We start from the raw sequence: 27,174 nt of genomic DNA on the forward strand, positions 1-27,174 counted from the left end.
ATGACAGCTTCTACTCTAACACTCTTAAAATGGTAAATAAAAAAAATACTTAAAAAGATCTCCATGCTATATGCTGAAAATTATAATATTAATGAATCATATTAATGACTCTTAAATGAATATTCTGTCAAATGTCAAATTCCAACAGGAATATTAAATATACTTTCCACGTAGTTTAACTTCTGTTTCCTAATAATGGAAACAAAAGGCAAACATACACTGACATTTCTGTTATATTTAATAGGGTAGAATATTGTCTTTACTTTTAAACTGTCATTTCTGTTTCAGAATGTAGGTCTTCTGGTGGCTTAATTTATCATCACTCTGTGCACTTTGTGAATTAAATGTTTTGTAAGGGCAAAGCCATGTTCTTCCAGAGAAATGTCTTGTACACTTAAAGTGTCAGATGTTATATTAATATGCTAAACCTTTAACCTTATCCTGAAATGGGTTAATTGTTGGTAATGAGCATTGAACAGGGTTCTGTGTGATCAGCTCCAGCCGGGATTACAGCCCACAGCAGATCTTGCACGCTGATAGAGGGTATGATATGTGTCTTTCATAATAAGCGAACCGAGGTGCCAATTCTGTACCTGGTTATTTGAGTATAGCTAATATGGAGTAAGTGGGAGCTGAAAATAAGCAACTGAGTACTGTCTTTCTCTACGTGATATTTGGTTTAGTGTGCATGGAGAGAAGAATTTTTAAGCATCTTTTTTGCTTTTTATTTTATTGTATTGTTATATTTTGAGTGCATAAACTGTTCGAACTTTGTATGGGTAAGTCTTCTGGTTTAAGCCTTGGTTATCTGAGATACTGATCTTAATCTCTAGTTAGGTTGGCAGCATTAAGAAAAACATGACCAGCAGCTACTGGTTGTATGTGAGGGCACTGAACTAAATAGGTGTTCAGGATCTACAGTGAGCAGAGGCTTTGTGGCATACAAGATGGATAACCACATGCCTGTGTCTTAAAATGACATCTTCAAAACTTTTTTTTAAACCAGTTAGAATAATTTGGTGAACTGTGTAGCAAAGGACTTGAACTTGCTGGAAGCGAAGCAATGTGTAAATCTTGATGAGTTCAGTGGAGGCTGAATCATAGGCTTGTGTGGTCCATCTTCATTATCTACCTCTTAATCTAATTTGAAATAGGTGAAAAGCATCCATTTATCTTTTGCCTCCTGTTCACAGTTTATAAACTTTTAGCCATGCGTAACAGGTAACCAAAGGCAAAATTGAGGGTAAACAGTCAGTTTTGCCCTTACTGCTGCCTCTGTTCTATGCACTAATTTGAATTCGTTAATGTAGGGTATGACTCCTGTTGATGCAGGATATCTATAAAAACAGAGCTTAGCAAGGTTTAACGTGAATAAGAAAAGAAAAAAAATTCCAGCACTTCCAATAAAATAAATAAAGGCAGTAAAACTTACAGTTCTTGGTTGTCAGTTTCAGTTTTGTTGTGTCTTCTTTTGGACCTCCAGATACTTGCCAACATCTGGATTTGCAAATAGTTGCAGATTAGATGGATTTCTGATTGGTTTAGTGTAGTGTTTTTTTCTGAAGTGTCTTATGTATAATGTTTCTTTCCCTATATAACAATTTTAAAGTGGATTTTCTTGAATGTCTTTTATACGCTCCGAGTTTAAAATTAGAAAAGATATTTTTATTTTTGGGTATGGTAGTAATAGTGTATCAAATTAAGGAAAGATTGGGCTTCCACAAGAAATGATGTGGAGGTGTCTTATCTTTCTAGATTATTTTAAGACCAAAGAGCCTATATGCTCTTCCACTGCCTTCCTAATTCTAACGTTTAAATTCTTTGCTTAGGAATGTAGACTTAAGAAATACGGCCTTTTGCTGCATAGCTTAAAAATTTAGAACTGAACATCATCAGCTGCTTCTTTATCATGTGAGCCTCTTGACTTTCAGCTAATAAGGAAGGGATCATGTTCTTTGAAATATGGAAAACAGTGGATGATCCTGTTTTCTTGCAGTTCAGTGCTGTCCTGCTAACATTTTTGATGTGAACTGGTCCTTCAGGTTCTATATCTGCATGTCCCTAAAGCTTAGAACTTGAGCTGCGGCAGGCTCTTGTTGAACTTGAAGTTTTAGAAAATGTTTTGCAAAGATAAATGCTTAATATACACCTGCACACAAATTTTCAAACTTTGCTTTCTTTTTTTTTCTTTTTAGGAGGCTATCTTCACTTTGACATGATGTGTGAAGTTTGTTAGCATTTTTTGTTTGTTTTTTTACAGTTACTGTGGAAGGTATGTGTAAGAAAAATCTTGTTCTTTTGATGTTCATTTTTGTCAGACCATATTGCTGTCAATGTGCAGAAGCCAAATAAAAAGAAATGTGTGGAATTGTGTTTCATTACATGGAAGTTTATGCATACTAGTGTTTTGTCAATAAGTGGGATAATGTGTCTGTCTGAAACTTCTCGAAATAGTAGTTTCTATTTGTCTTTGCATTCTGTTTGAAGTTTTACAGGTTTTAATTCTGCCCTAAAACTTAGTATACAAGTTTCAATAGGATTCTGTTTTTCTGCTGAACATTATAGTTATTTCAGTATTGCTGCTTCATAATTTTTTGAGTCAGCTACTAGTTTGGAGGTGCATCTTGCTGCATGATGAAGACTTTGTAGTCACCTTTCCTTGTTAAACTTTTTTCATTGGTATGGAAGAACTAAGGAAAGGGCACACAGAGATGTTAAACAGGTACTTTACAGTCAGATGGGAAAGTAAGACCAGCTATTACTGAAACATGAAGTTTGAAGAACTTCAACTTCAAAACATAAATATGGGGTCCTTAATTAGAATTTTAAAATCTGCTTGTAGGTAGCAAAGAAATGGTGCAACATGTGCTTATGCTCTGAATAACTTACATATGTAACCTCGTATCTAGGAAGTACTAGACACTCTGGCATCCTTTACTTCCCTCCTGCTGAGGGATCTTAAAGCAAGGGATTTGCACAAGTCTGACGCAGACAAGTCGAGTACAATATTAAGCAACTACAGAATGTGCTCAGTCTGCACATGATCTCTAAGCTCAGTGTATGTGTGCTGTATGCTTGAAGCAGTTTGTGGCGAGAACAGAAGAGCTAGGAATGCGAGCATGTGATCTGGGGATGTAGGGATCATGCTGCTGCAGTTCCTTCCTATCTCCAGCTACCTCTCCACCTCCTGCCTGCAGCACATAACTGGTGAAAGGCTGGAATGGTTTCCATTTCACGTATACCTTACTGCTGTTCATGTGTTGCACCATAGCCTGAGAAGGAATGAGATTTCTTCCTTCCAGCTCCTTTGGAACTCTTATGCCTAGCTTTCTCTTTGCTGTATGTTATGCAAACACATGAGCAATGTATGCTATATAGCTACATAACATATAGTAGGGTGTGTAAGTAGTATAACTTAATATAATGGCTTGTAGGCTACTGTATTAGACTTAAAATTAGGGCAAAGTTTGTAGAGTATCATATGTAGTATGTATTAGACCAACTCAAAAACTGCAAATACCCTTATAAGCTTTCAAGCATGAAACCCTTTCTGTTAGCTTACTCGGGTTTAAGATAATATCCCTATTTATTCTCTCTTTGAGAACAAATATTTTCTCCTTTATTCCGTATCAAATAAAAACTGCTATTCCTTGCTGAGTCTTTCATAAATTTACCCCTCCCTACTTACAGACTTCTGCTTTCTTTTGTCAATCCCACCATTTTATCAGAAAAGCAGAATAATTATCCAAACCGATGCCTACACGTGGAATATATCAGCATAGATCTAGTGGTATAATTATACTTCAGGAGCTCTCCCTGTTGATTTTTCTTTGGAAAGAAGGTCTTTGAGAAATGGAGGAAAAGGTGGCAAGATTTGAACATGGCCGAAACGGTATTGCAAAGGAGAGGCATGAGCCAAAGGTGGGAAGCAGTGTAATGATCTCAAATGCACTTGTGCGTATTTGGGCATTGAAATCATTAACCCGAGGAATAGGCCAGTCTGGAAAAAAGACTTATCTTACTGAGATTCATTAGAAAGTTTCTAAAATACTCTAGTATGAGTAGGCTAATGAATGAGACATCAGTTTCTGTCACTTACATTTGAAGCTTTTTAATCATAAAATTGAAGGTTTTCCTAAATTTAGATTTTTTAATGGGCACTCGTAAAGCTGTATCACAAATCTGAATCAGCTTCTAATAGCATTAGTGGGTATAAGAATACATGTAGCTCTGGTGTGCTCATCACTAGTGCTTGTTTGGAGTAGGTCCAGTGAATCTTGTAATTTTTTTTTGAGTTAAAAAACACAAGCAACACTTTTAAAGCTTGTTTGCCTTGCCTTTCTTATTATTTGGAAACTAGTGATCTCTTAATATAAATTTAGTGTTTTCAGTAATGTTAATACTTATTTTTAGTGCAAGTTGTGCAAAGTACCGTGTAGTACAATGTACCACTTTGGCCAACCCAAACAGTATCAGTTCTGTTCTCTTGTGTTTACTCTGTGCATTGAATAAAGTGGAAGTCCTCTGCCTACCGAAGGAAAAGGAAAGAAGGTTGGTCATGATCTGTTTACTTTACACACTGCTGTAGTGTTCATCTCCTGCGTAAATGTTAATGTTTTAACTGCAAATAGTCGTCTTCCTAATGCGAATTTTTGCAGCTCAAGCCATATCTTGAGAATTTTCTGTTGAGTGGTATCATCTTACTCTTCTGATATGGAAAAGAAGTTGTCTGTAAGCATTTAAACCCAGCTGTGCTTTTCTGATAATTCACCAGAATTGCTTAAATTGAGACCTTTCTATTACTACCTTGAGCAAAGACTTCTAGGAGCTGCGAGGTGTATACATGAAAAGGAAAATAGGTTTTTGTGTGTCAAAATCCAAACTTGTTTATGCTGTAATTTCTGGCAAGTCTGCGTGACTTTTGTACGCAGACTTTTAAGCTGCGTGACAAGCTTAAAACTAGTTTACTGCTGTAGTTTTGATTTCTCAGAACATGAAGTGTTAATTGATTAGTCTGATGTGTAACATACCAGAGCACAGTCAAAATTGTTATCAATGTTTCGTTGTTTTTGTTTTGTTTTTTTTTTTAATAGGCAAAGCTTTCTGTGGCATATATTGTGTGCTTACTCTTTCTTTGATAAGTTTTCACTGGAATTGCTGCATGCCTGTATTTCATAAGTTACCAAATAGATATATAAATCCTTTGATTTCAAGTGTATGTGTAATCTAATTTTGTAAGTTTATAATTAAATATTCTTTGAGGTATTTTTCCTGAATCACTTTACAGTTTGAGGGATCATAATTTACCCAAATATGTTGCGATGTCTGTGGAAACATTTGTTGAACACTCAAGTTTAAACATGTTTCTAACTACCTTTAGTAGAATAGTATTTGACACAACACATCAAAATAATTTCTGCTGTCAACTTAGAGTATCTGAATTTACTGAAAAGTAGTGGTTTCAAATTTTGCAGAATTTGTAGCATAGAAATCCCCAAAAGGCATCGTATGTTTTTACCTACTTTAGCTTACTTCGACTGTAGAACATTTGATAAATTCTTGAGAAGTCTATAGATTTACTTTCCAATTGCCTCTAATGTATCTGAAAATCTCATGCCAGACCTGTGAAAAATCTACTTTTTAACAAATATGAACATGTGTTTCCTGGCATGTTGTGTCCATTTCATATATATGGAACAGTTGCTCCCACTTTTTTTTTCTTTTGTCACTGTTTCTAATCTCATGGGTTTTATTTCTTTATCAGTCTTGAATAGGTTACAAATGGTGTGGGTTTTTATCATGAATCGAATGAGCTCCCAGAGCAGTTCATCCACTCAGCGTAGGCGAATGGCTCTAGGAATTGTCATTCTTCTTCTCGTTGACGTGATATGGGTTGCATCGTCAGAACTCACTTCTGTAAGTACTCTTCCATGCATCTTAAAAGGAAAATAAAAGCCTGTTTAAGAGAAAGCTGCAGCAGAAACATGGTCACTCACTCAGTAAGTGTAATGTTTAACCACCTTTTCAGTACAGGAAAGACAATATCACAGGTTTAGTGAACTAACCTGTATCCACTAAAAGTTATGAACAAGCCCAACTCGGTGACTGTTACTTTCAAGACAGAAGGTGTTATTGATGACTTCAAAATTAAGCAACATAAGCTCGTAACTATGTACTGTAATTAAGGAGTTCATTTTGTTTATTGCCATATTGATTAAAATAATGTCCATATGTTTCCTGAGAAGTAGTAAATGAGCTGTAGCATTGCAGGTTAGGTTTAAAATTCAGAACATCTAGAAGTCTAGGACCAAAGGAGTTGGGTCATGGAGTTAAGCCCTATAATTGCAGCCAAGTTTGCCATAATCGAGTTCATCTATTCACCATCTTGAAACTAATCTGGCATTTACTTCATGGTGAGTGTTAGGACTTAAAACAGAGCTTTAGCAATGGAAATTGAGTTTTTAATGAATTCTTGTCAAATTCAGGTTTCTGAATTGTCATGAAGTTGTTACATTCTATATAATTTTTGAAACTAAACATATAAAAATATTCGTGCTTAACATGCTGTTATATTAATAATTTTTTTTTCCCCTGATGAGCCGGTGGAGTATCATATTGATACTAAATGTTACTTAATCAAAGTAATCTTCTCTAATTTGTGATTACTATGCTATTCCTTATCAAAGTGGGTTTTAATTTCGAAAATATTTGTATGTAAATGTATTTTCATGGCATAGCAATATGTTGTTTGGTTAGACACAAGTAATAATTAGGTTTTCTCCTACAAAATGGCTCAGTGCCTTCTTGTTGGTGTTTAAGAGAAGAGGGAGAAGAGGGTACCCCCACAGTAGGTGGGGCCACTTGTGTCTGTTGGTCATACATGCCAATACTCCCAGCACTGTCATTTTGGGAGCCAGACTGTTCTTGATTATATACTTAAACCTGCTCATTCATTTTGTGAATTCTCACCTAATTGGTAATTTTGGATACTGCAATTGTTTTCTTTCCACAGTATGTTTTTACAAAGTACAACAAACCTTTTTTCAGTACATTTGCAAAAACATCCATGTTTGTTCTGTACCTCTTGGGATTTATTGTTTGGAAACCATGGAGGCAACAATGTACCCGTGGGTTTCGTGGAAGGCATGCAGCTTTTGTAAGTATTTGATTTTATAAATGTTTTGATATTTGTTGAAGTTTGTACAGAAGAAACTTAAAATAGGGACTACAGAGAGGCAAAGTTTATATATTTGTGAAATAGTGCTTTCAGAAAAGCAGTTATAAACTGAATCTCAGCACAGGAAGACGTGGCAATCACAGTAGTAGTCTTGTGAGAGGAAGAAAAGAAAGGAAAAAGCAATATGAAATGCATCAGGAATCATCAGAAGTGCTCTACTGGGCCAGACTACTGGTCCATCTAGGCTGGCGTTTTATCTTGAACAGTTGCAGAGGATAATTCTTTTTAAGAAGAGCTTGTGAGCATCACCACTGTTGGTTCCGTTTTACTTCCCCATCATCCGTAACCAATGGAATCAGTATTTGAACTTCATAGTTGATTCTTATTGCTGACTCTCTTTGTCTCTGGCAGAACTGTGAGTTGTTTGCTAAGACGTTTCGAGGTTTTTAAAGTCATATTTAGGAAAGGTGGTAGAATTATGTTTTTGTTGTTGTTAATACTGTGTTTTTTATAGCCTTTATGCACCAGTGGTCTTCTGTTGCCTGTTCGAGAGCTAGGCATAGTTTGTGCTAGTGTCTAAAATTATTGTCATATTACAGAAACACATATTTTTTTTCCAAGGAAATTAGAGATGCCAGGAAGAACACTTGTTCTGTGCCAGTGTTTCAGAATGCTGAACAGCAGGACTCAGGAAGCAGTAAGGCATTTGGCCTGATACTAATCTTGCATTAAAGTAACAGAAAATGTGATCCAAGAACATGCTGTTAATCAACATGTCTTTATAGAAAATAGCTTGTATGAAAGGAACTGACTTCAGTTTTTCTGGATATATTAAACTTGACTGATAGTGACAGTTGTAGGCATAACATACTTAAATAACTGAAGTGTTACATGACATTAGGCCGAATTATTTTTATTTAAAAAAAAAAAGAAAAAAAAACCAAAATCCAAAAACCTAAACCTTTTGTTTAAAAACAAATCTTTTGTTAAACACACAGAATATTTAGAATTGACTGATATATTTAAATAATTTTTGGTAGATCAACCTTTAATATCAAATATCTGTGCATAGTGCGGCACATGTGAGACGATGCTGTTTAGGATCTTCATAAGATAATCGGGGAATAAACAGAATTTACAGATTGTTTACTGGCAGTAATGACAAATAAGGATGATGAAAGTGCTAAAGGGTGATCAGTTATACAGGGCAATTATACCAATCAAATTTATGAACCTGAGCAGATGAGTAGGTTCAGGGGCTATTGCGTAGTGTGAACTGTAGTGCTTATACTGCCCAGCTGAATCTTGAGCAGTGCTGTGTCAGAGAGAGGAACTATGGACTCGCATGAAATAGGCAGCAGTGAGTAAGAGTGCTGAGTCTGGCACATTTGTCTGTGGCACTCGGGGCGCCACTACTGGAGTCTCAGGTTTTTTCTTTCTAATTGTATAAAAAGTAATTTTTAAAAATAATTTGTAGGAAATAACCATTACTTTTGATGTTAGTGTATTTCATAGGAACGGTGCAGAGACAGGCCTGTTGTGTGCAGTTAGAAGATTTTTTTTTTTTTTTTAATTATTTCTTTATTTTTCCCCTATGGAGTTTAGTTAAATATTCAACTGTATATTTATTACAAGTGCCCTTACAATGTCTTATGTTTATTAATCTAGAACAAACCCTGTACATTTATAGATGTTTATTTCATTGCTTAGGTAAATACTCAATACCTTACTTTTAAGGCCTCTTCCACATTAGAAGCTTTGCTTAATAGATTACTTACTAGCACGGTAGAAGAGCAAGCTGCAGGTCAGGGAACAGGGCTAGTAGTGCTTGTTAAGACGCAGAAGGGAAGAGGAAAAGTGATACTTGACCTCATCCTAATTTAACCCTTGTTAAAACTAAGGCAGAGTTCCAGGTTTTAATGCAAAGGAATTTTGCTTCAATAAAATGAAGAAACAAGAGGCTTATTAATACATGCACAGTAATTTAGTGAAGCATGTCGCACTAAGACAGATCTTTAGAGGTTTTGGTGTTCTAACAGCCTGATCCTGCATTGATACCTGGGTAGTTGAATTCAGTGGGGTTCTCCAAGAGGTGCCAGAAATTACTGAAATTATTTACTGAACTTGTAAGCCTTCTTGTTTATTGGGGAGGAGGGCTGGAGGGAGAGAGGGAATTGTGATAGAATTTTGGAAAAGGCATTTAAAAACTTACTATAAAAAAAAAACAAAAACCAGTTATAAGTAACTCTGCCTTTATGATAGATTATTACATTTAAGGTTCTGTAATTAGTTTGCAGATGCTGAAGGTTATTTTGCTGCTTGTACAACAGATAACACTGTAAACAGTTCTCTGGTAAGTGTCTTAATTTGTAAAAGTCAATGCTTTATAGTAACATGACACCATTATCCTGACTTAATATTTTAAAAATATAGCAGTCTTAAATATAATAGTTTTTGGCAAAGGGGGTTGGTAACTTATAGCTGCAAATGATGACATTGCTTATTATGAGAAATACAGGTTCTCAGCTCAATAGAACACTTGAATGTTCCTGTAGCAGTTTGTGAAAGAAATATTTATGTCATACAAAGGAAGCCTTTACACATTCAGCTCAATAGCTGCCAAAGCAAAATGCGGAGAGGTAGTGGTAAAGCCAGACAGTTTTCAAGACTAAAATCCACAACGGAATCATTCAGTTAGTTGAGTGTCTTGTATACTGTGATCCTGCATTGCGTTTTGGAAGAGCAGTGGACTGCTTTCTTCCTTCTCATGAGCGGAGTGACTGCTGTTTACTGAATCAAATGTCAGTACTGACATTCTGCTGATAAGCTGCATTGCCAGATGGCATTTTTGTGGTCATTCCCATCATCCATAAATGACGATTTGTTATGCCCCTGCTGATCACGGATTGCTGCCTTAATCTGCATACCTATATCAGAGGCCGTATGCAGAAACGTATCCAGAACACAGAACTTTTAAAGTTTGCACCATCTCTGTAGTAGAGCAGAGGGAGGCAACTGAGTGTTGACAAATTACCGTGGTAATAATATCAGCATTTTTGTGATTTACAGATCTACAAAATAGCAAATAACTAGAAATTTCTTCGACTGACAGTATGCACAGACTCTTGAACGTCAGAAACAGTGTGTGTGACAGCTGCAGCATGTATAAATCATGGTCAACTGTTTAAAGTGTTCTCTGGGTATAAATACATGCACTTATACCGGCATCTTCATAGTCCATTTCCAATATCTGGGTGACAGATTGTATTTTATGTAATTGTGCATTTTCTTATGTTTTATTAACCCTTAAATTCCCCCAAGGTGCTTAGTGGTTACAGTAGTCTTGGCGAACAGAGTTGGTTGAGCTCAAAACACAAATGTTTCCCTGCCATGCAGTGTCACCTGGGCCTGTGGGTTTTTTAGTAATTTGGGTCTTTAGCAATGTACTGGAAATTGTGTCGCACAAAGTGATTTGTAAAATTTTTGTTTATGCTCTTGTTCAATAAGAAACTTAGAAATCATAGAATCATAGAATGGTTTGAGTTGAGTTGGAAGGGACCTCAAAGATCATCTAGTTCCAACAACCCTCCTGCCATGGGCAGGGAAACCCTCCACTACACCAGGTTGCTCAAAGCCTCATCCAGCCTGGCCTTGAACACTTCCAGGGATGGGGCATCCACAACTTCTTTGGGCAACCTGTTCCAGTGCTTCACCACTCTTGTATATTGGAGTTCCTTTCCCAAAGCTTTTTGACTTTTAGTTCCAGTTCATGAGCTTTTAGAGTCATGGGAGGAAAATGAATATGTATTCATTTTTGTATATGTATTCTTTGTAGTTTATAATTTGGACAGAAGCTATAGATCTAATGAAATGTCTGTGATTTTTGAGGAATAATTTTTTAATTTTCAATCAGTAGGTTTGAATTTTCTGGGGATGAGTTTTGTGTTCGTGAGGATATATGCAAAAGTGCACAGATATTTTTTGAGTACTGCATTTTACCAATGTGTTTAACATAAAATATAGATTATGCATGAACATTTTTGACAAGCCCATCTTACACTTACACTATGTGCAAACCACTTCGTTAAACTTGATTAATATTCACCAAGCTTTTCTTTATTGGTTTTCTAATTCACTACATTAATTCTACTGCTTATAATTTAAATATACTGCTTAACTGTATTTTTACTTATACTGATTCATTTCAGAGTGAACCTTTGTATGTTCCTGTAAAGTTTCATGATTTGCCAACTGAAAAAAATGGCAGTAATAATAGTGATGCAGAGAAAAGTGAGTAAAGACTTTTGGAATGCTGAAATACTAGTTCTTTGGTGAATGAATTACTTTCCTCTTTGTCGGTATGACTGCTGTCATGTTGCAGGATCTGCCTTTTTTTTTTTTCCCCCCTTCTTTTTATTTTTTTGCTTAAATCTCTCATTGCATGAATTGCAGTCTCATATATTTAATTTCAGGTAGAGAAAACATAGGCCTATCGTTCAGTTTACCTTTCTTGGTCACTACAGATCCAGCCTATGTTTATCTCAAGGGACCAACTGGGTTCAGTACTTGTGATTCTTTCCTTCTGGGCTTGTATGACCAGCAGCAGTGAGTCAGCCTCTGGAAAAACAAGCTATTGTCCTTTTTAGAGCAGGAGCAAAGCAGTCAAAGTAAGAATTTTAACAGTCTATGTACATTCTGATTTTATTTAAGCCTCACTATCTTGTGATAGTAGCTGAAACGGGCCTAACTGTCCCCAACAATTACAGAAAAGTTGGCTGTCAGAGAATCCAATTATCTGATCCTCAGCAAAAGTGTCCCTGCTTATAAAAGGGAAAGTCTCTTTGTTAATTTCTACATGGCAACTGTGCAGAATCGCTTTGGTAGGCTCTGCTGTTCTGTGATAACGTGCACCAATCACTGCGGGGTTGTTTGAGCTCGTAGCTTTTTCCTATACCTTTTTTTAGGAAATTGGGTATTGTTTCACGATGAATTAGGCTAATATTTGTATGTAGTGTGTAATGTTTTATTTACACAGGAAACTGATGATACCTACAATACCCTTATAAATAAAATCTGACCCTGGTCTGCAAGATTAGTTAGAGGGTGGATTTCAAATGAGCAAGTGACCTCATGATCTCTGCTGTTCTCTGAGGTCTGTCGGACACTCGCATCCTCTGAATGAAACACTGTCCTTGCAGTTAGGTATAGTTGTGTGCAGTTTTGGCTGTTTAACTATTAAACAATTAAAGAAAATCTTATATGTAATACTTATTAATACAGAGTAATTCCTAGCTTAAAATTTGTTGTTACTTTGTGGGGATTTTTTTGACAGAGAGGAGGAATGGTGCTTTTCAGTGAGGTTTTTGTGGATGGACAACTGTACTGATTGAAAACTATAATTTTGCTTTGTCTTATTAGTGGCCTACCAAATACTGAAATACTAGTTCAATAAATAAAAATAATGGCATGTCTTCTATTTGGATAAAAAACCTTGTTATTTGTGAAGTATTGTAATCAATGCCGTATTAGAACATCATAGTTTTATTTGTATATTGTGTTGGCTTGAAAATTTTTAATGATAATATGCAGCTTTTTTTCTTTTCTTCTTTCCCCCCTCTCCCCTCTTTTCTTAAGCTCCCAAAAAGCCTCGTGTAAGGTTCAGTAATATTATGGAGATTCGACAACTCCCATCGAGCCACGCATTGGAAGCAAAGTTGTCTCGTATGTCATACCCAACGGTTAAGGAGCAGGAATCAATATTAAAAACTGTAGGAAAACTCACTGCAACTCAAGTAGCAAAAATTAGCTTTTTCTTTTGCTTTGTGGTATGTGCTCCATTTTTTTTAGAAAACTTAAGTATAGATGCAATTAAAACTTGTATAATAATAGTGAAACAGTATTGAGATTACTTGTATTCTTTATGCCTCATTTTATAAATATACTATAAGAAGTAAAACCTTCTTCATGTGCTGGACTCGAAGGTTCAACTTCTTAAAGGGAGAGTAACGAAAAGAGATCCTGGGTGTGTAGTTAACTGCAAGGTCAGTTGTTACATATGCCATGATTTTGTGCCATGTTACCCAACAAAATCTGGGATTGCATGTATACAGGCTTGTCAACACCTGCAGTAAGGCTGCATGAAATGGGTAGATGTCAGTATGGCTTTTTTCTGGGCCATCACAGAAAGTGCCATCTTATGCCTCACTGTGGCACTGTGCCTGCCAGTAGTACAAAGAGAAGATAGTTAATTGTCCTTGAGCTTGATCGAGGGCTGCAAGATTTCCTTATGAATCTGTTGGTTGCTGGTGTTTCTGCACCATGCCTCGGTTCTAGGGGGAGAGTGGGTTAGCAGTGGCAGGATTTTTGAGACAGTAAAAATGTGAAGAGCAGGTCAGTGATAGCTTTTCTAGAAGTAGCTTCACTGATACTGCCTAATAGCTTATATGTAGTGTAGACCCACCGCAGCTTTTCCTCAGGAAGCTGTGCTCTTAAAACATTTAAAATCATAATAATAATTAAAAATTTATTAGTACTGTTGATGCATAGAGCAGAAAACGATGGTGTAATTTTTCTGTGCGTATACATAAAAGAACATGCACGCAGCAGCAAGAGAATAATAAGCCACTCTAATGATTTTGATGGATGAAATAGCTTTTTTTAAAATTATTTGAATTTCTGTGTGTCTATTTCCATGTATACACACACACAGATTTTCTAGGGTAGAGTCCTTATGTTCAAAACAAATCCTACTTCTGTTATTCATGGATGGTGCTACCTCTGGTATGTATGTGTATTTCTTCTTGGACAGTACAAGTATTTCCACCTAAGACGTTAAAAAATGGTAACTTCCCTGAGAGAGTATATCTGAGATCTTATTAATGAGATCTCAATCAAAGTATGATAAAACACTTGTGCTTTTTATAGTTATGACGGAATTCAGAGGTGAATCCTTCCAAAATATTTTTGAGGTATTGAATGTAAGTGATGCTTGGTTTTTAGGGTGGAGATGTGAGCCTGTTTTAAGTACTCTTAAGAAAAACTTTTTAGGCTAACTAATGTCCCATGGATCTCTGGAATTTCTTTGCAGCCCTTGTACAGTAATCATATTGAAGCACTTGCAAAACAAGTTAGAAGTACCTTGAGTTACTATAGAACGACTATTATAATTTCATTTTAATTATTTAATTACGTTTAAGTTCTGAACTATGTTATTTCATTATTAAACATGTAGTTGAATGTGGTTGGTTTGGGCCAGTTCTAATTTTGCTTCTGTCTTTTAATGTACCTGCCACTGTAATAGAAGTTAGAAATCTATTCGAGGTGAAAATCTTGTTCTGATTTTATTTTCAGACAAATACTTGTTTTTTTTTTCCCTTTAAGTAGGATTTCATTGCTCTGATAAGCTCTGCTGTTGCTGTCCATATAATCACAAAATTACTTTTCTTTTCCCCTAGTGGTTCTTGGCAAATTTCTCTTATCAAGAAGCTCTGTCAGATACCCAAGTCGCCATAGTTAATATCTTGTCTTCAACCTCTGGTAAGTTTTATTACACCATCAGATATGAATTGTAAGACTGTTTATAACAAAAATCTTTTTTGTTACAATGGATTTGTGTAATGATATACCTGTAGTTTGGACAGAATCATAAGGCCTGAAGCCATTTAAATGCATTTTAAAATTTAATTATGTAGTAGCAGAGCTATCTTTGATTCCCCTGCTTTTTGCTTTTCAAGCTTGTGTGTGTACTTCGATGGTTATGTCTGTGTCTTAAAGAGATACATGGGGAGTGTAATAGGTTTGAAGGAAAGGTTTGTATCTATTTTGTATCTTTATCAAAATAGATGCAATTTAGAGTAAAATCTTCTTGCGAATTATTGTTTCTTAAAAAAATGGTTTTAGGGGTAAAGAACTGAAACCACCTAAATATTATGCATGTCACTTGCTTTAGAGGTTTTGTGAAAGGCTCTAATATGAGCTTTAAAATGTTTATTAATGTGACAGTCCATGTTTTATAAAATCAGTTTTAAAAGTGCAATTGAGATTTTTTTTCACCAACTTTTCAGGCTTATTGCAGTTTATTTCATTAGTATGGATAGCCTTTCTCAAAATTGAGCATTTATTTGTTCATCTGAGCAAATCACAAGATGTTAGTTTCATAATAGTTCCAATTAAAATTATGGATACTGAGATCAAGTAGTTAAAACAAGTATGTGAAATATAAAGAAGAAAATGTCTGTGCAGTTTTCTGAACAAACTAGTAGCAAAACTTGATTGTTTGTATAAACTCTTCTTCATTTCTCTTGCAGGGCTTTTTACTTTAATCTTAGCTGCAGTCTTTCCCAGTAACAGTGGAGACAGATTTACCCTGTCCAAATTATTAGCTGTGATTCTGAGGTAAGATAATGGGGTGGAACATTTGATCAAAAACTTCCTGATACAGTGAGAGGGTAACTATATCTATGGTATCTATGACAATATAGGATATGTTTAACTTCTTTAAAGATCCTTGCTTCACAGATAAGTTGAGCATGTGAATGAAGTCTTTAAATACTTCATATGATGAACAGTTACCGAATCTCATGCTCCTATAGGAAATTAGATTAATCAGGTTTCTGTTGAAAAGATGTGAACTTAATTTCTTGTTGTGTAATTATGGTTTCTCTATTTTTGTGTAGAGAGGGAAAAAGGAAGAGGCTTGACATTCAGTGTTGTCAGCCTGTTTCATGAAATGCCTGGTGCATTGTTCAGGGAACTTAAAAGTGGGGTCTTTTTGTTTGTTTTTAGCTTAGTATCAGGACTCAGCAAGAGAGAACTCCTTTTGGCTTTGCCAAAAGTGGATTTTGGTTAACTAAAAATACCTAAAAATAGGACTTTATTTTGATATTTTTCTTACCCTTTTATTCTGTCTTTGTAAAAACAAGCTCTTGCATTTAAGTAGCATTTTGCATTTCTTATTTTTTTCTAGCATTGGTGGTGTGGTACTTGTTAACCTTTCTGGATCTGAGAAATCTGCTGGAAAAGATACAATAGGTATTTATGTATTTTTTTTTTTAATACTACAGTACACAGTGGTGATTACTGTCTTTTGACAGCACTTAGCAGGCCGTACAGAAAGCTGTATTTCTTACTCACATAACATTTCACAATCTGACTTTTCAGTTTCAACTTCTGAAACTGAACATTTATGATGATTCTCCCCCACTCTCCCATGTATATAGCTTAATTGGGAAAGTATTTACATTTTTGAGCTTTCTGCATTTTTCCATACTTTTCATATAGCAATGGATACTGTAATAAATTGGTTATCTCTGACAGTTTTATAAGAGGTGTATGTTTAGGAGAGTTGATCCTGCTGTGCATAACATGTTCGGCATGCCTTAAGTGAGTGGTTTTCTTTTCATCTTTACAGGTTCCCTTTGGTCTCTTGTGGGAGCAATGCTGTATGCGGTGTACATAGTAATGATAAAAAGGAAAGTAGATAGAGAAGATAAACTTGACATACCGATGTTCTTTGGTAAGACTAAAAATAACTCGTTTGAAAGTTTTAATTCAATGTGTGATTAAATTGTTTGCTTTTAGGCATTGAACTGTGTGTGAGTGTTAAAAGGGCTCAAAAAAAGCAAAGGGAGTAGAGAAAGCCTATTGTTCCTGTGGTGAGGAGTACTTCAGAGACTAGTTGTGTGAATTGTTTCTTATTTACAGTCTTAACAATGAAAAATAACACTACCTGTAGGAATGCAAGCAGCCTCTTTGGACTCAGTGGAATTTATTTTTTTTCAGTTTCAAACCTGTAAATATCTTGATATAATTGTTTGTAAATTTGTAAAAAAAAGTTCTTGGGTTTAAGTAGCATTTGCATTTTGCATTTCTTTTTCAGAGAAAGGAAAGGGATATAAGAAACTTTGAAAGATTTAAAATATTACTTTGTTGCTGCTTTTATGTATGCATGTTGTCAAAATAGCAGAGTTTAGCTGAAATTTTAGTTATGTTGAAGGATATTTATTATGATTTACTTAATGCTGTTTTTATACTCAGGTTTTGTAGGACTGTTTAATCTGTTGCTGCTGTGGCCAGGTTTTTTCCTGCTTCACTATACTGGATTTGAAGCATTTGAGTTTCCCAGTAAACTGATATGGATGTGCATTGTCATTAATGGCCTTATCGGAACAGTTCTGTCAGAGTTCCTCTGGCTGTGGTATGTACTACATACTTTGTGTATATTTCACATAAATTGCCTTACTTGTGTTCTCGAATGTTGACATGTCAAATTGTCTAGGTAGGGTTTTTTGCCTCCTTTTTTTAATTTCTTTTTTTATGTCCATAAATGCAGTTTGAGGGTGTCATCCGTCATGTCACAATGTCCTGTTTAAGAGCACCTGCTGACTTTAAAAAGCAGGTGATGTGGTCTTTCAGTATTTATTAAGATACCGTGTGCTTACCTCACAAAGGTAAAAGAGAGACAAAAGAGACAAAAAGACTTTGTGCTCTAGATTTGAAGTAGTAATAGAAGAGCACAAATTTCTGTTGTAGCAATTTTTCCGTTTCCAAGGCCTTGTGCGTGTTGGATGTGTATGCATCAGAATCTGGTATTCTGTAGTTGACAGGTTTGTTTAAATGTTAAAAGACTTATGACCTGAATCTCATTAGAATGTATTAATCATGAAGATATGGCAATTAATAAATTACCCTAGCTTTTGTTTAATTTAATTATAGTTCCATAAAAACCTTTTTTTTTTTTTTTGTTTTCAGATCATGCATTGCATTGTATGTTTCTTTTTAATTTCATTTGTTTTCGATGGAATATTTTTGTGATGTTAATGCCATCCTTTAAGGTTAGACTACAATTCAGTATCGGGTGGTAAAAAGGTTAAGACAATTTCAACTTAGGGAAAATAAATAAAAAAAACCCACCCACAAAACAAAAATCCCTAAAAAACCCAAACTTGGCTCTTGTCTCAAAACCAAGTGCTAGCATGAGGTTAAGTACATGGGTGTGCACAGACTTTTTTTATACACATGCGATGTGTGTAATTTCTCAGAATGATCATATAAAAGTAAGCTGGAGAGGGAATTTTTACAAGGGCATGTAGTGATAGGACAAGGGGCAATGGATTTAAACTGAAAGAGGGGAGATTTAGATTACATATAAGGAAGAAATTCTTCACTCAGAGGGTGGTGAAGCACTGGAGCAGGTTGCCCAGAGAAGTTGTGGATGCCCCGTTTCCTGGAAGTGTTCAAGGCCAGGTTGGATGAGGCTTTGAGCAGCCTGGTGTAGTGGAGGGTTTCCCTGCCCATGGCAGGGGGGTTGGAACTAGATGATCTTTGAGGTCCTTTCCAACCCAAACCATTCTATGATTTTTATTTTCCCTAGAATTTTTGGACTAGGACTAATTTCAGAGTTTGTGCTGGCATCATTCTTTTACCTATCCAGTGTGTCACTAGTATGGTTCTCTACTCTTTCTTTGGAAGTAAATAATACCCTGTAACCTACTTGTTTACTTCACACAGCCATATAATGGTAACTAAGTAATGTAGTGGTAGATGTGACTCAGTCTTGTTCATGGTTTTGTTGTTTTGTGTTTTGTTGTTTTTTTTTTTTTTTAACCTGCTTTAATTTTTCATTGGATTTGGTACCATTTGTTCATTTAAGATGTTCTGGTGAACACGGTGGTTCTAATTCAGAAGTAGTCAGTGCAGAGATTGAGAAGTATTCTCTTATGGTATAGAATGGGGATTTAGGATATTAGGGAGGAAGTTTGCAAAAATGCAGAGTATCTGAAGTGCTTTGGTTTTTTTCTGTTCCTTTCTCATCTGCGTACGTTTTTCTTTGTTTTAAAGACACAGAACAACGCAAAGTTATTACAGATATCCAGATTGGTCATTTTTGCTTGGCTGAAAATCAGTCTTATGGGGGGACATAATGGCTAGATTTGGAGGTGCTCTTCTAGTTCAATTAGAGAAACACAGGCAGAAAATGTTTGCCAAATGTGTGTTCAAATCTTTGTGTATAAAAGGCGTGAACAAATTTCTGTGAGGAGAATTAAAATAGCATTTGCTTCAGTGAATCACATTTCATGAATATAACTTCAGTGATGCTGCATCTGTTTGATTTTTACAGTAACCAGAATAAAGATTGAGTAGATAAAAAAACAAATTTCAAAATGCTAACAGAAATTGCAACTACAGGATTTTCCTCCTTTAAAATTAGTTGTGTGGAGAACTGATTGCAGTTCCACAAAAAGTCATAGCTGGTACTGTTGTCAGTGCTTGGCCGAGGATGAAAATTGCTTTTATCTTAATAAATAAATAAATTCTCTATGCCTTTGAAATAAGAGGCTGACTCAGTAGTGGCCATTACTGATTTGAATTGAGTGGATACCCCCTTGTATTTATTTTCTTCATATGGTAGAACAGGCTATTTCATAGAGGAGTACTTGCTAAAAAGCCTCACTATGCTGGGTGACTTTTGGTTTGGTCAATCGTAAAATGAGAATTGCAGGTTTTTATGTTGGATGTGATGCTCTTCACGTGGTACCAAAGTGGCTCAGGCCAGTCATGTTTTACTTATAGAGCTTTAGGTTTGTATTGAAATGCTGACGATCTCAAGAGCTCATGTGAGTCTGCCGTACATATACTTTGAGGTTCTCTCTTTGTGTTTTTTTTTGTTTTATTTTTTTTATAACTTCGTTTAGTAAATCAGTCATTTGCAAACTAAGTATGACTCGCAAAGGCATTTGGGAAAAATGGTCAGTTTTCTGTGGCTGTTCATGCAGATGTTTGAGTGATACTCATTTAGTTTTATTGTTCCATCAGTTAAATTGACTGTAATGGCTTTTTGTGACTCAGTGATTTAGAGAGGTCTTGACAACTTTGTTCCTGCTTAGGAAATATGATGAGACCACTTGTAGAATGCAGAGAAGTCTTACTGAGACTCTGCAGAGTGGTTTCAAGGGTGTATTTTAGAGTGAGATATAAAAAGCGAAGTCTGTTAATTTAAGAATTTGTCCATTTGTAAAAAATATTTCTCTTTTTGGGTAGGATTTTTAGACAACAGTAGCCCTTCTTTTTTGATTAACCAGACTGAGACAAAACAGATTTAATAGCTATAAGCTGGTATTAAACTATTTCAAAATGGAAACAAAATGCAGATTTTTTTTCTAGTTGGAGTTACTATGTGTGAAGTAGTGAATTTTTCATTATCTCAAAAGGTTTATATGGAAATTAAACCTCACTCCATAAGATATCAATAGTCTAGTTAAGAATTTTATGCAGTTTTACAAATTTGTGACATAGTATAGATATCTCAATTTTAGATTATTAAAACAAACAATGACTTACAGTTAAGCGTGATCAAATGTCTTCTGCGGTTTGATGTATTACTTTAGTTGTCTTTTAACTTTCAAATAAGGCCTCTTTATTATTATTTATTATAATAATTATAATTTATTATTATTTTTAGGGGCTGCTTTCTTACCTCATCACTGATAGGCACACTTGCGCTAAGCCTTACAATACCTCTGTCCATAATAGCTGACATGTGCATGCAAAAGGTAACGTACTACCAAGTTTTGAGCATTGTTAGCAGAATTTCTCTGAATTAAATAGCAGTGTTATTTTTAATGATGTACACAATGAATAGTGTTTTACTTCTGTCACTGTTAGTAATTGTTCAACTCCATTGTAATTAATACTCTCCTGATATTGACATTTACAGTAATTTTGCACTTGCAAGCATGCACTTGTACACGTAAATATATTTGATTAAGATGCAGCTTGTCTGAAAAGTGCCCAAAGTCTTCAGCAATGCCTGGCCAAATGTTTTACCTTGAACAGGCCCTTTTGAGAATTAAGGAACAACTCCAAGCACAGGACATTTTAAACTAATACATTTACAATTTGAGAATTGTTTTAGGCTGCCTATCTCAAAAATAGTTAGTGGTAAAACGAAAAATCTGCACCACAAAGGAATGTAGCAGCTACAAGGCTTAGTGGCACATTATTAGATTCATGTGGATGTTGCCTCCTTTAAGTTAGTCAGGTTTCACTGGTATTGAGGTAATAGCTGTGGAAAACCTCTGCATGTAAAGGAAGAAAGAAAAGAATCTGATAATGAGTTTAGAGTAGAACCTATATGAAGTTATTTTATATTAGTCTTCAAGCTGTACACATACTCTTCATGCTGGTGGGATAGAATTCTCTGTTTTAAGTATTTAATTATGTATGACCTTCAACTCTAACTTTGAATATTTTGATTTAATATTTAATCAGTGGCAAGGTGAATGAATGTAAATTCTTAATTTCATGTGAATAATTATTATTTAGCTTCTACTGCAAACATGCAGTTACTGGAGTTTTTTTTTTTGTTATTTTGTTTTTTCTTTAAATTGAGGTCACATAACTATTTCTGTTTCCCAAAGCCAGGATCACTTGTTTCTGCTCTTTACTTTGGATTTAAATAATCCCTACTGCTAAAATGTTAATTTGAAAGTTAAACCACCCATTTAACTCTTAAAATAGCTTTCAATGTGATTTTTATAATGCATCTGTTGTTAAAGCAAGCTTAATTTTTCTTACAGTGATAATGCCCTTCTTTTTTGGCAGGGCATCCCCACATAGTCCATTATGGCTGTACCTTTTGACATCTCTCAGTGTAGATACAGGTGTATTTGTCACTTGGCTAAATAAATAAGCGTTTCCCATCACATGCGTGTGTGCATTTTGACTGTTGGTGACACCTGTATTTCATTGATATTAAATGTGTGTATAGGCACATGGTACGGAGAGGCTGCAGGATTTTTTTAGAAAGCAGGGAGTAAAATTATGTGCCAGGTAATGTGTTTTCTCGGCTGAAAATAGTGAATTAGTTAGCATTTGAGCACCTTGGCCTAAATACAGCTTGTTACTGAAATACAAGTTCTTTACTGAGATGATAAATCTTTATGTGAATTTGGAAGCAGTTTAGTCATGTAATAGTTCAACTGAAGATGATATCAATAAAAATGGATAAAACTGACCAAACATAGAACTAACTATACAATACTGCTTCTGAAATTTCGAATAGGCTGGTGGTCTTGCTCTGCCAGCTGCTACTTGCTTACGCTGCTTTGATGTTCTTTTGAGTCTTGTAGCAAGCGCAGTTATGCTTAGTTTGTAAGCTCTGTGCAAACAGAAATGCGAAAGTACGAGCAGAGAGAAGCTCTGACTATGCCTGGAACATAGTGTAGATTGAGCATTCTCTGAGTAGTGGCTTTCCTGAAGCAAGTGGGAACGTGCATTATCTGTGGTGGTTCAATTTATGACTTGTTTTCAATCATTACATTTGAAATTTTTCTTTTGAGGCTTGTACTTGTTTTTACAAGAAAATAGTCAAGTCTTGCACTTAGAATGTTTCCTGCCAGAAAGAAGTTTTACTGCTTGATGTTTTCACAAGCAAAGTGTAAATTCTAAGGAGAACCTTTTGACTTCTGAAATTTTCTGGCACGCACGTAAAAATGGGGGAAAAATCCACACTTGTATTTAACTTTCACTTAATGTCAGTGTGGATTTTGCAAAATAAAGCGGAAAAATAAAAAGATAAAAATTAAAAAAGGAAAGTTAAATTGGAAAGTAAAAGGAGAGTCAGACTCTGAATAAATGCTTGTGTAATGAACATGTGAGATACTTCATGAAACATACTGTATTAGCTGAATGTTCCAACGTGGAAGTACAGCAAAACCTTGCAGTGATTCCAACAATAATAAAGCATTTGTTGGTAAAATAACTGTATTTATGTTGCTGTTAAAGTATCTGCAATATACACTTGGGACATAAATTGTAACAGGGAAATAAATAACTAATGATAACTATTAAGGAAATGGGGAAAAAAATCTGTAGGCTTCCCTAAAAATTCACTTTTTGTATGTATATATGTGTGCATCTGTGCATTTATATGCATATACACACACGTGTGTGTGTGCAAATACATTTTTAGAGATGTGTATGTATATATAGTTACATACATACCGATATATGAAAAGCTTAGGTTGTCTTCTGAAGTGATTCATCTAGACTTTCTTCTGGAATACCTTGAAAAATGAAATATGCTTTTCTAATTCTCGGCAAATAACGTCACGTCTAGGCTATTTAATCTGAGTAAACACAGAGTCCAGATCTTTTAAAACTAATTTATTCTTCACGTCCTCATGCTGCATGGAGGCATTTGAAATAGCTGTAACATTTTTAAGGCTCTGTTGGGTGACGTTGAGTTGATGTTGGCAACACAAGGGAAAGTTACATTTTAAACTCATTTTTATAGTTTATCACTGTTAGAGTTGCTCCAATTTTTATGTATTTTGTATCAATAAAGAAAAGAGCCCCATAAATGCAGCTAACTATCAATCTAACTTCCTGTACACCTTGTATTTGCTCTTTTCCTATTTCTTTCATTAAATCTTCACCATCCTGGGTTGTCTCAGTTTATGTGCTGGTGACATCTTTCATGATCTGGATCTTCATGCCTCTTCAATTTCATCCAGCATTCTTTTCATTTGCTATTACTTGGTTCCTTCTGGAGTTTGTGGTCCCTCTATTTGCTACCTTCTGTTGCTTTTAATTTTTTTCTGTTTGAAAAGGCTGCTTTGTCTTCCTCTGGACAAATACAGAGCCTGCCTTTAGGCAACTGGCCATCAGATGATGCCTCTTAGATCTCGCCATACACGAGAGAGTAATCGGGGAGGGGTCAGGCGTTCATTCTGGGTGTTTTTTTCGTTCCTTTTCCAATTCGTAGATGCTTTCTACATTACTGTTCTTCCTTCTTCACCTTGCTGTCCAAGTTTCTACTTTCCTATCTGTTTGGTGCTTTCAGCTTGTGGCTGCTTCTTGTATGTTTGAGGGTATGTAAACTCTTACCACCTTCTGGTACTGAACTGTTCAGCATGAGGTCATTGGGGGGCCATTAAGAGTTGTCTTTGACAACAAAGTAGATTTCCTACTGTATCTTCTCTTGCTGTTGGAGGTAAATCTTCTGTCTCTTACTTTTTTTAAAAAAGAAATTGCTAGTATTAGAAGCACAGATGAGTGACCCTACTGAAAGGCAAACTCTCGTAGACTTTGAGATTGGTTGTACAAGTGTATTTGTGCAAGTATGTCTCTGTTATACAAAAATCAGAATATCTTAAACGAAGACCTATGCTCACTGAAGTCTCATAGGCTAATAGAAATTCAAGCTTCTAACTTCAAGATTTCTAGTTAGCGCTTCTGGCCAGCCTTATCTTCACGTCACATTTCAGTTTTCTTAGAGGAACCTACGTAAGAATGCCACTGGCATGGCTAAAAATGTAAAGATTAAACTGTGAGTATATGCAGTCTTCATATCACTGTCAAATGGTATGGTAATTATACAATATGCATAATTACTACTTTCTGGGTCTTTATTATTCTGTAATAATCTGACATAAACCTGACTCTTAAGAAATTACAACCAAATTTTTAACAACTATTCAAATATTCCTTTTGGTAACTTGTGTGTATGAATTGCTGTTAGAAATCAGTAAGGATAACATGAGGCTCTAATAATTGCAGTTTGTTAGATTTTTGAGAGTGAACGTCAGTGCTAGGTATCAAAACTTCACTCTTTTTTCTTCCGAAGTCTTTAACTTTGGAAGTATTCCCCACGAGAGGGAGCCACTTGTACAGTCAGTGTGCTGGCAGCCTCGGAGGTGTTTTGGGGACTAGGTCTTGTTCTTGCCCCCTTGATTTCTCTAACCTTCTTTAAGTTTTAAACAGTCTCAGATGGTCACTTCTGATAGATACAGGAAATAGTATGGATACAGATAGAATTTAGTTTAAATTGGGCAAATAATGTGCCCTGCCTTTTTTTAAATGAAGAAGAGAATTATGGTAAATTTTCAGTAGTGTAGTCTGTCTTTGTGCATTGATTTCAGCAGTTACCATTCAGTGACAGTGTATTTGTAGTGAAGAAACAAGTGCAAAAATCTTTCGGGTGAGATCTCTTATTCAAAATTTTGAAGTGTCTAGGGGACTTTCTCATTAGTACCAGTCAGACAGCTAAAGCCTAAAAAGTAGACTATTTAGAAATAGCAGTCTTCATCCACACCACAGCACAACTAGTATGTTCCATTACAAAGAACGTATCAGTGAAGAAAAGTTGTTTGTTTATTAGAAGGAGCAGTGGCTATAGAAATTGTACCAAATAACTTACAAAAATATTTGTAATATTTCACCCAATTTAAAAGAACCAAAACTTCATCTCAAACTTGTAATAACAATTATTTCAAATATACAGTGTGCCAGTTTTTTTGTTCCTGTTGAGTGAATGATGTTTGTGTTTTCATTCCAGGTGCAGTTTTCCTGGTTATTTTTTGCAGGAGCGGTCCCTGTATTTTTCTCTTTTTTCATTGCAACTCTCTTATGTCACTATAACAACTGGGATCCAGTGATGGTGGGAATCAGAAGAATTTTTGCCTTTATTTGTAGAAAACATCGAATTCAGAGGTAGGGCAGTCACAAAAGATAATCCTATTTCTTCTTTAGCCTTTCCAATATCCTATACTCTTTTTATAAGCCTGAGAACTCATACTGTATTTATTTTCATCTAATTTTATATTCAAGTTTACTAGTTTCTTAATAGTTGCCAATCCATATATTAACCTATGTAATACTCAGAAAATGGAAAGATGTGAAGTCTGTTCATCTTCTTTTAAAAGAAGTTCCTAGTGGCTGTCAGAGTTTTCTTTTTTTGCCCTTAATGCCTCTATGATGGTTGCTGTACCCAGAACATGCAGTGAAAATCGTGCAAATTTGAGAATACTTGATAAAAGTTAAGGGGTCTTTGTATGTTTTTCATGGCTGCAGTTCAAACCACTAGCATGCTTAGTACTTACGTTGGCTTTGTAAAAAACAATATTGCTGTATAATTTTAAATACATTTGTTTCTTTTAAGAATGCCGGAAGAAAGTGAGCAGTGTGAAAGTCTCATTCCTATGCATAGTGTTTCACAAGATGGAGACAGTTGCTGTTCATAGACAAAAGGTATGCTTAATAAACTTCATACTATACAGAGAGAGGTGAGGATTGGTTTGTCATGATGGCATTTGTGTTATGTAAGCATACGTTTTTACAGAGCATACAGTTAATCTTGTTCTGTATTGATGGATAGTGTTTTGAAGAGCGTCTTCAAAATCGTTGTTATTATTCATTACCAAGCATTATTCGCACCTCGATACAGTTCTTGGTCAATGGTTTTGCAATGTAAAGTAGTTTTTTACTTAAGAGTGTTACAACATTAATCAAAAATCAGATACAAAATTTGGATACAAAAAAAAAAAAACAAAAACAGAAAAAACCCTAAACATAAAAGGCGTAAAACTTCTTGGTATGGATGATGTGTATGGAAGAGATCTGAAGTAATTATTTCACTCTTTTTGATGCTGTTGAGGTGTCGTTTTGGGCTACTGCAGTTCATGAAGAACATGGACTGTTTAAGGAAGTTTAGAGGACATGACTAGACTTTATCGTTATGTGTCTAAAAACTGGGAAGGAGTCCTTGTGTTTGTGGTTGGCAAGAATTAAGTTGTTAAATTGCATTAAATATTAGGGAAAATACTTCTCATGGTAAGGATAGGAAAACTAGAGTACAATAGCCAGGGAGTCTGCAAAACATTCCTCTCTAAGAGGAGGTTACGCAAACCTCTGACAGGAACGTTACATGGTTTGTTGGTGCTCTGTGCTTCAGGGCTTTAGTTTTCAAATAACGCATGCAGAATTACATTATGAGAAGTATATTTTTATTTTCTGATGTTACTTAAATCTAAATTCATTGAATTAAGAATGTTCTAACCAAAACAGTAATTGTGATGTCTTGAGCTTGAGTAACACAAGTTACTTCCTTTATTAATAAGATGGAAACAAATACATATAGTGATACCCTTTTTGTAATCTTTAACTGTGTAGCCCTGATAATTATTTTTTTTTTCTTCTTAGTTTAAAAATGAAACGAT

The 27,174-nt window shown here is 35.3% G+C and overlaps 1 protein-coding gene across 1 annotated transcript; it reads left to right on the forward strand.

Moving 5' to 3' along the window:
- SLC35F5 (solute carrier family 35 member F5) lies at positions 1-27,174 on the forward strand. Its single transcript, XM_086615750.1, has 15 exons — positions 1-32; positions 5,775-5,916; positions 7,013-7,156; positions 9,468-9,530; positions 11,386-11,467; positions 12,812-13,002; positions 14,632-14,713; positions 15,484-15,571; positions 16,143-16,207; positions 16,587-16,691; positions 17,213-17,372; positions 20,637-20,727; positions 25,515-25,669; positions 26,118-26,206; positions 27,158-27,174. The coding sequence occupies exons 1-14, from the start codon at positions 1-3 to the stop codon at positions 26,197-26,199; spliced, it is 1,482 nt and encodes a 493-aa protein (XP_086471876.1). The 3' UTR covers positions 26,200-26,206; positions 27,158-27,174.

The sequence above is a fragment of the Tauraco erythrolophus genome, chromosome 8 (genome assembly GCF_009769465.1).
Source record: "Tauraco erythrolophus isolate bTauEry1 chromosome 8, bTauEry1.pri, whole genome shotgun sequence".
Lineage (NCBI taxonomy): Eukaryota > Metazoa > Chordata > Aves > Musophagiformes > Musophagidae > Tauraco > Tauraco erythrolophus.

Bases quoted from the DNA above. Each gene is read 5' to 3' on its own strand.
- SLC35F5 (XM_086615750.1), top strand. From the start codon at position 1: ATGACAGCTTCTACTCTAACACTCTTAAAATG. The intron at 33-5,774 runs GTAAATAAAAAA...AGTCTTGAATAG, and splicing joins ACTCTAACACTCTTAAAATG to GTTACAAATGGTGTGGGTTT. The intron at 5,917-7,012 runs GTAAGTACTCTT...TTCTTTCCACAG, and splicing joins CATCGTCAGAACTCACTTCT to TATGTTTTTACAAAGTACAA.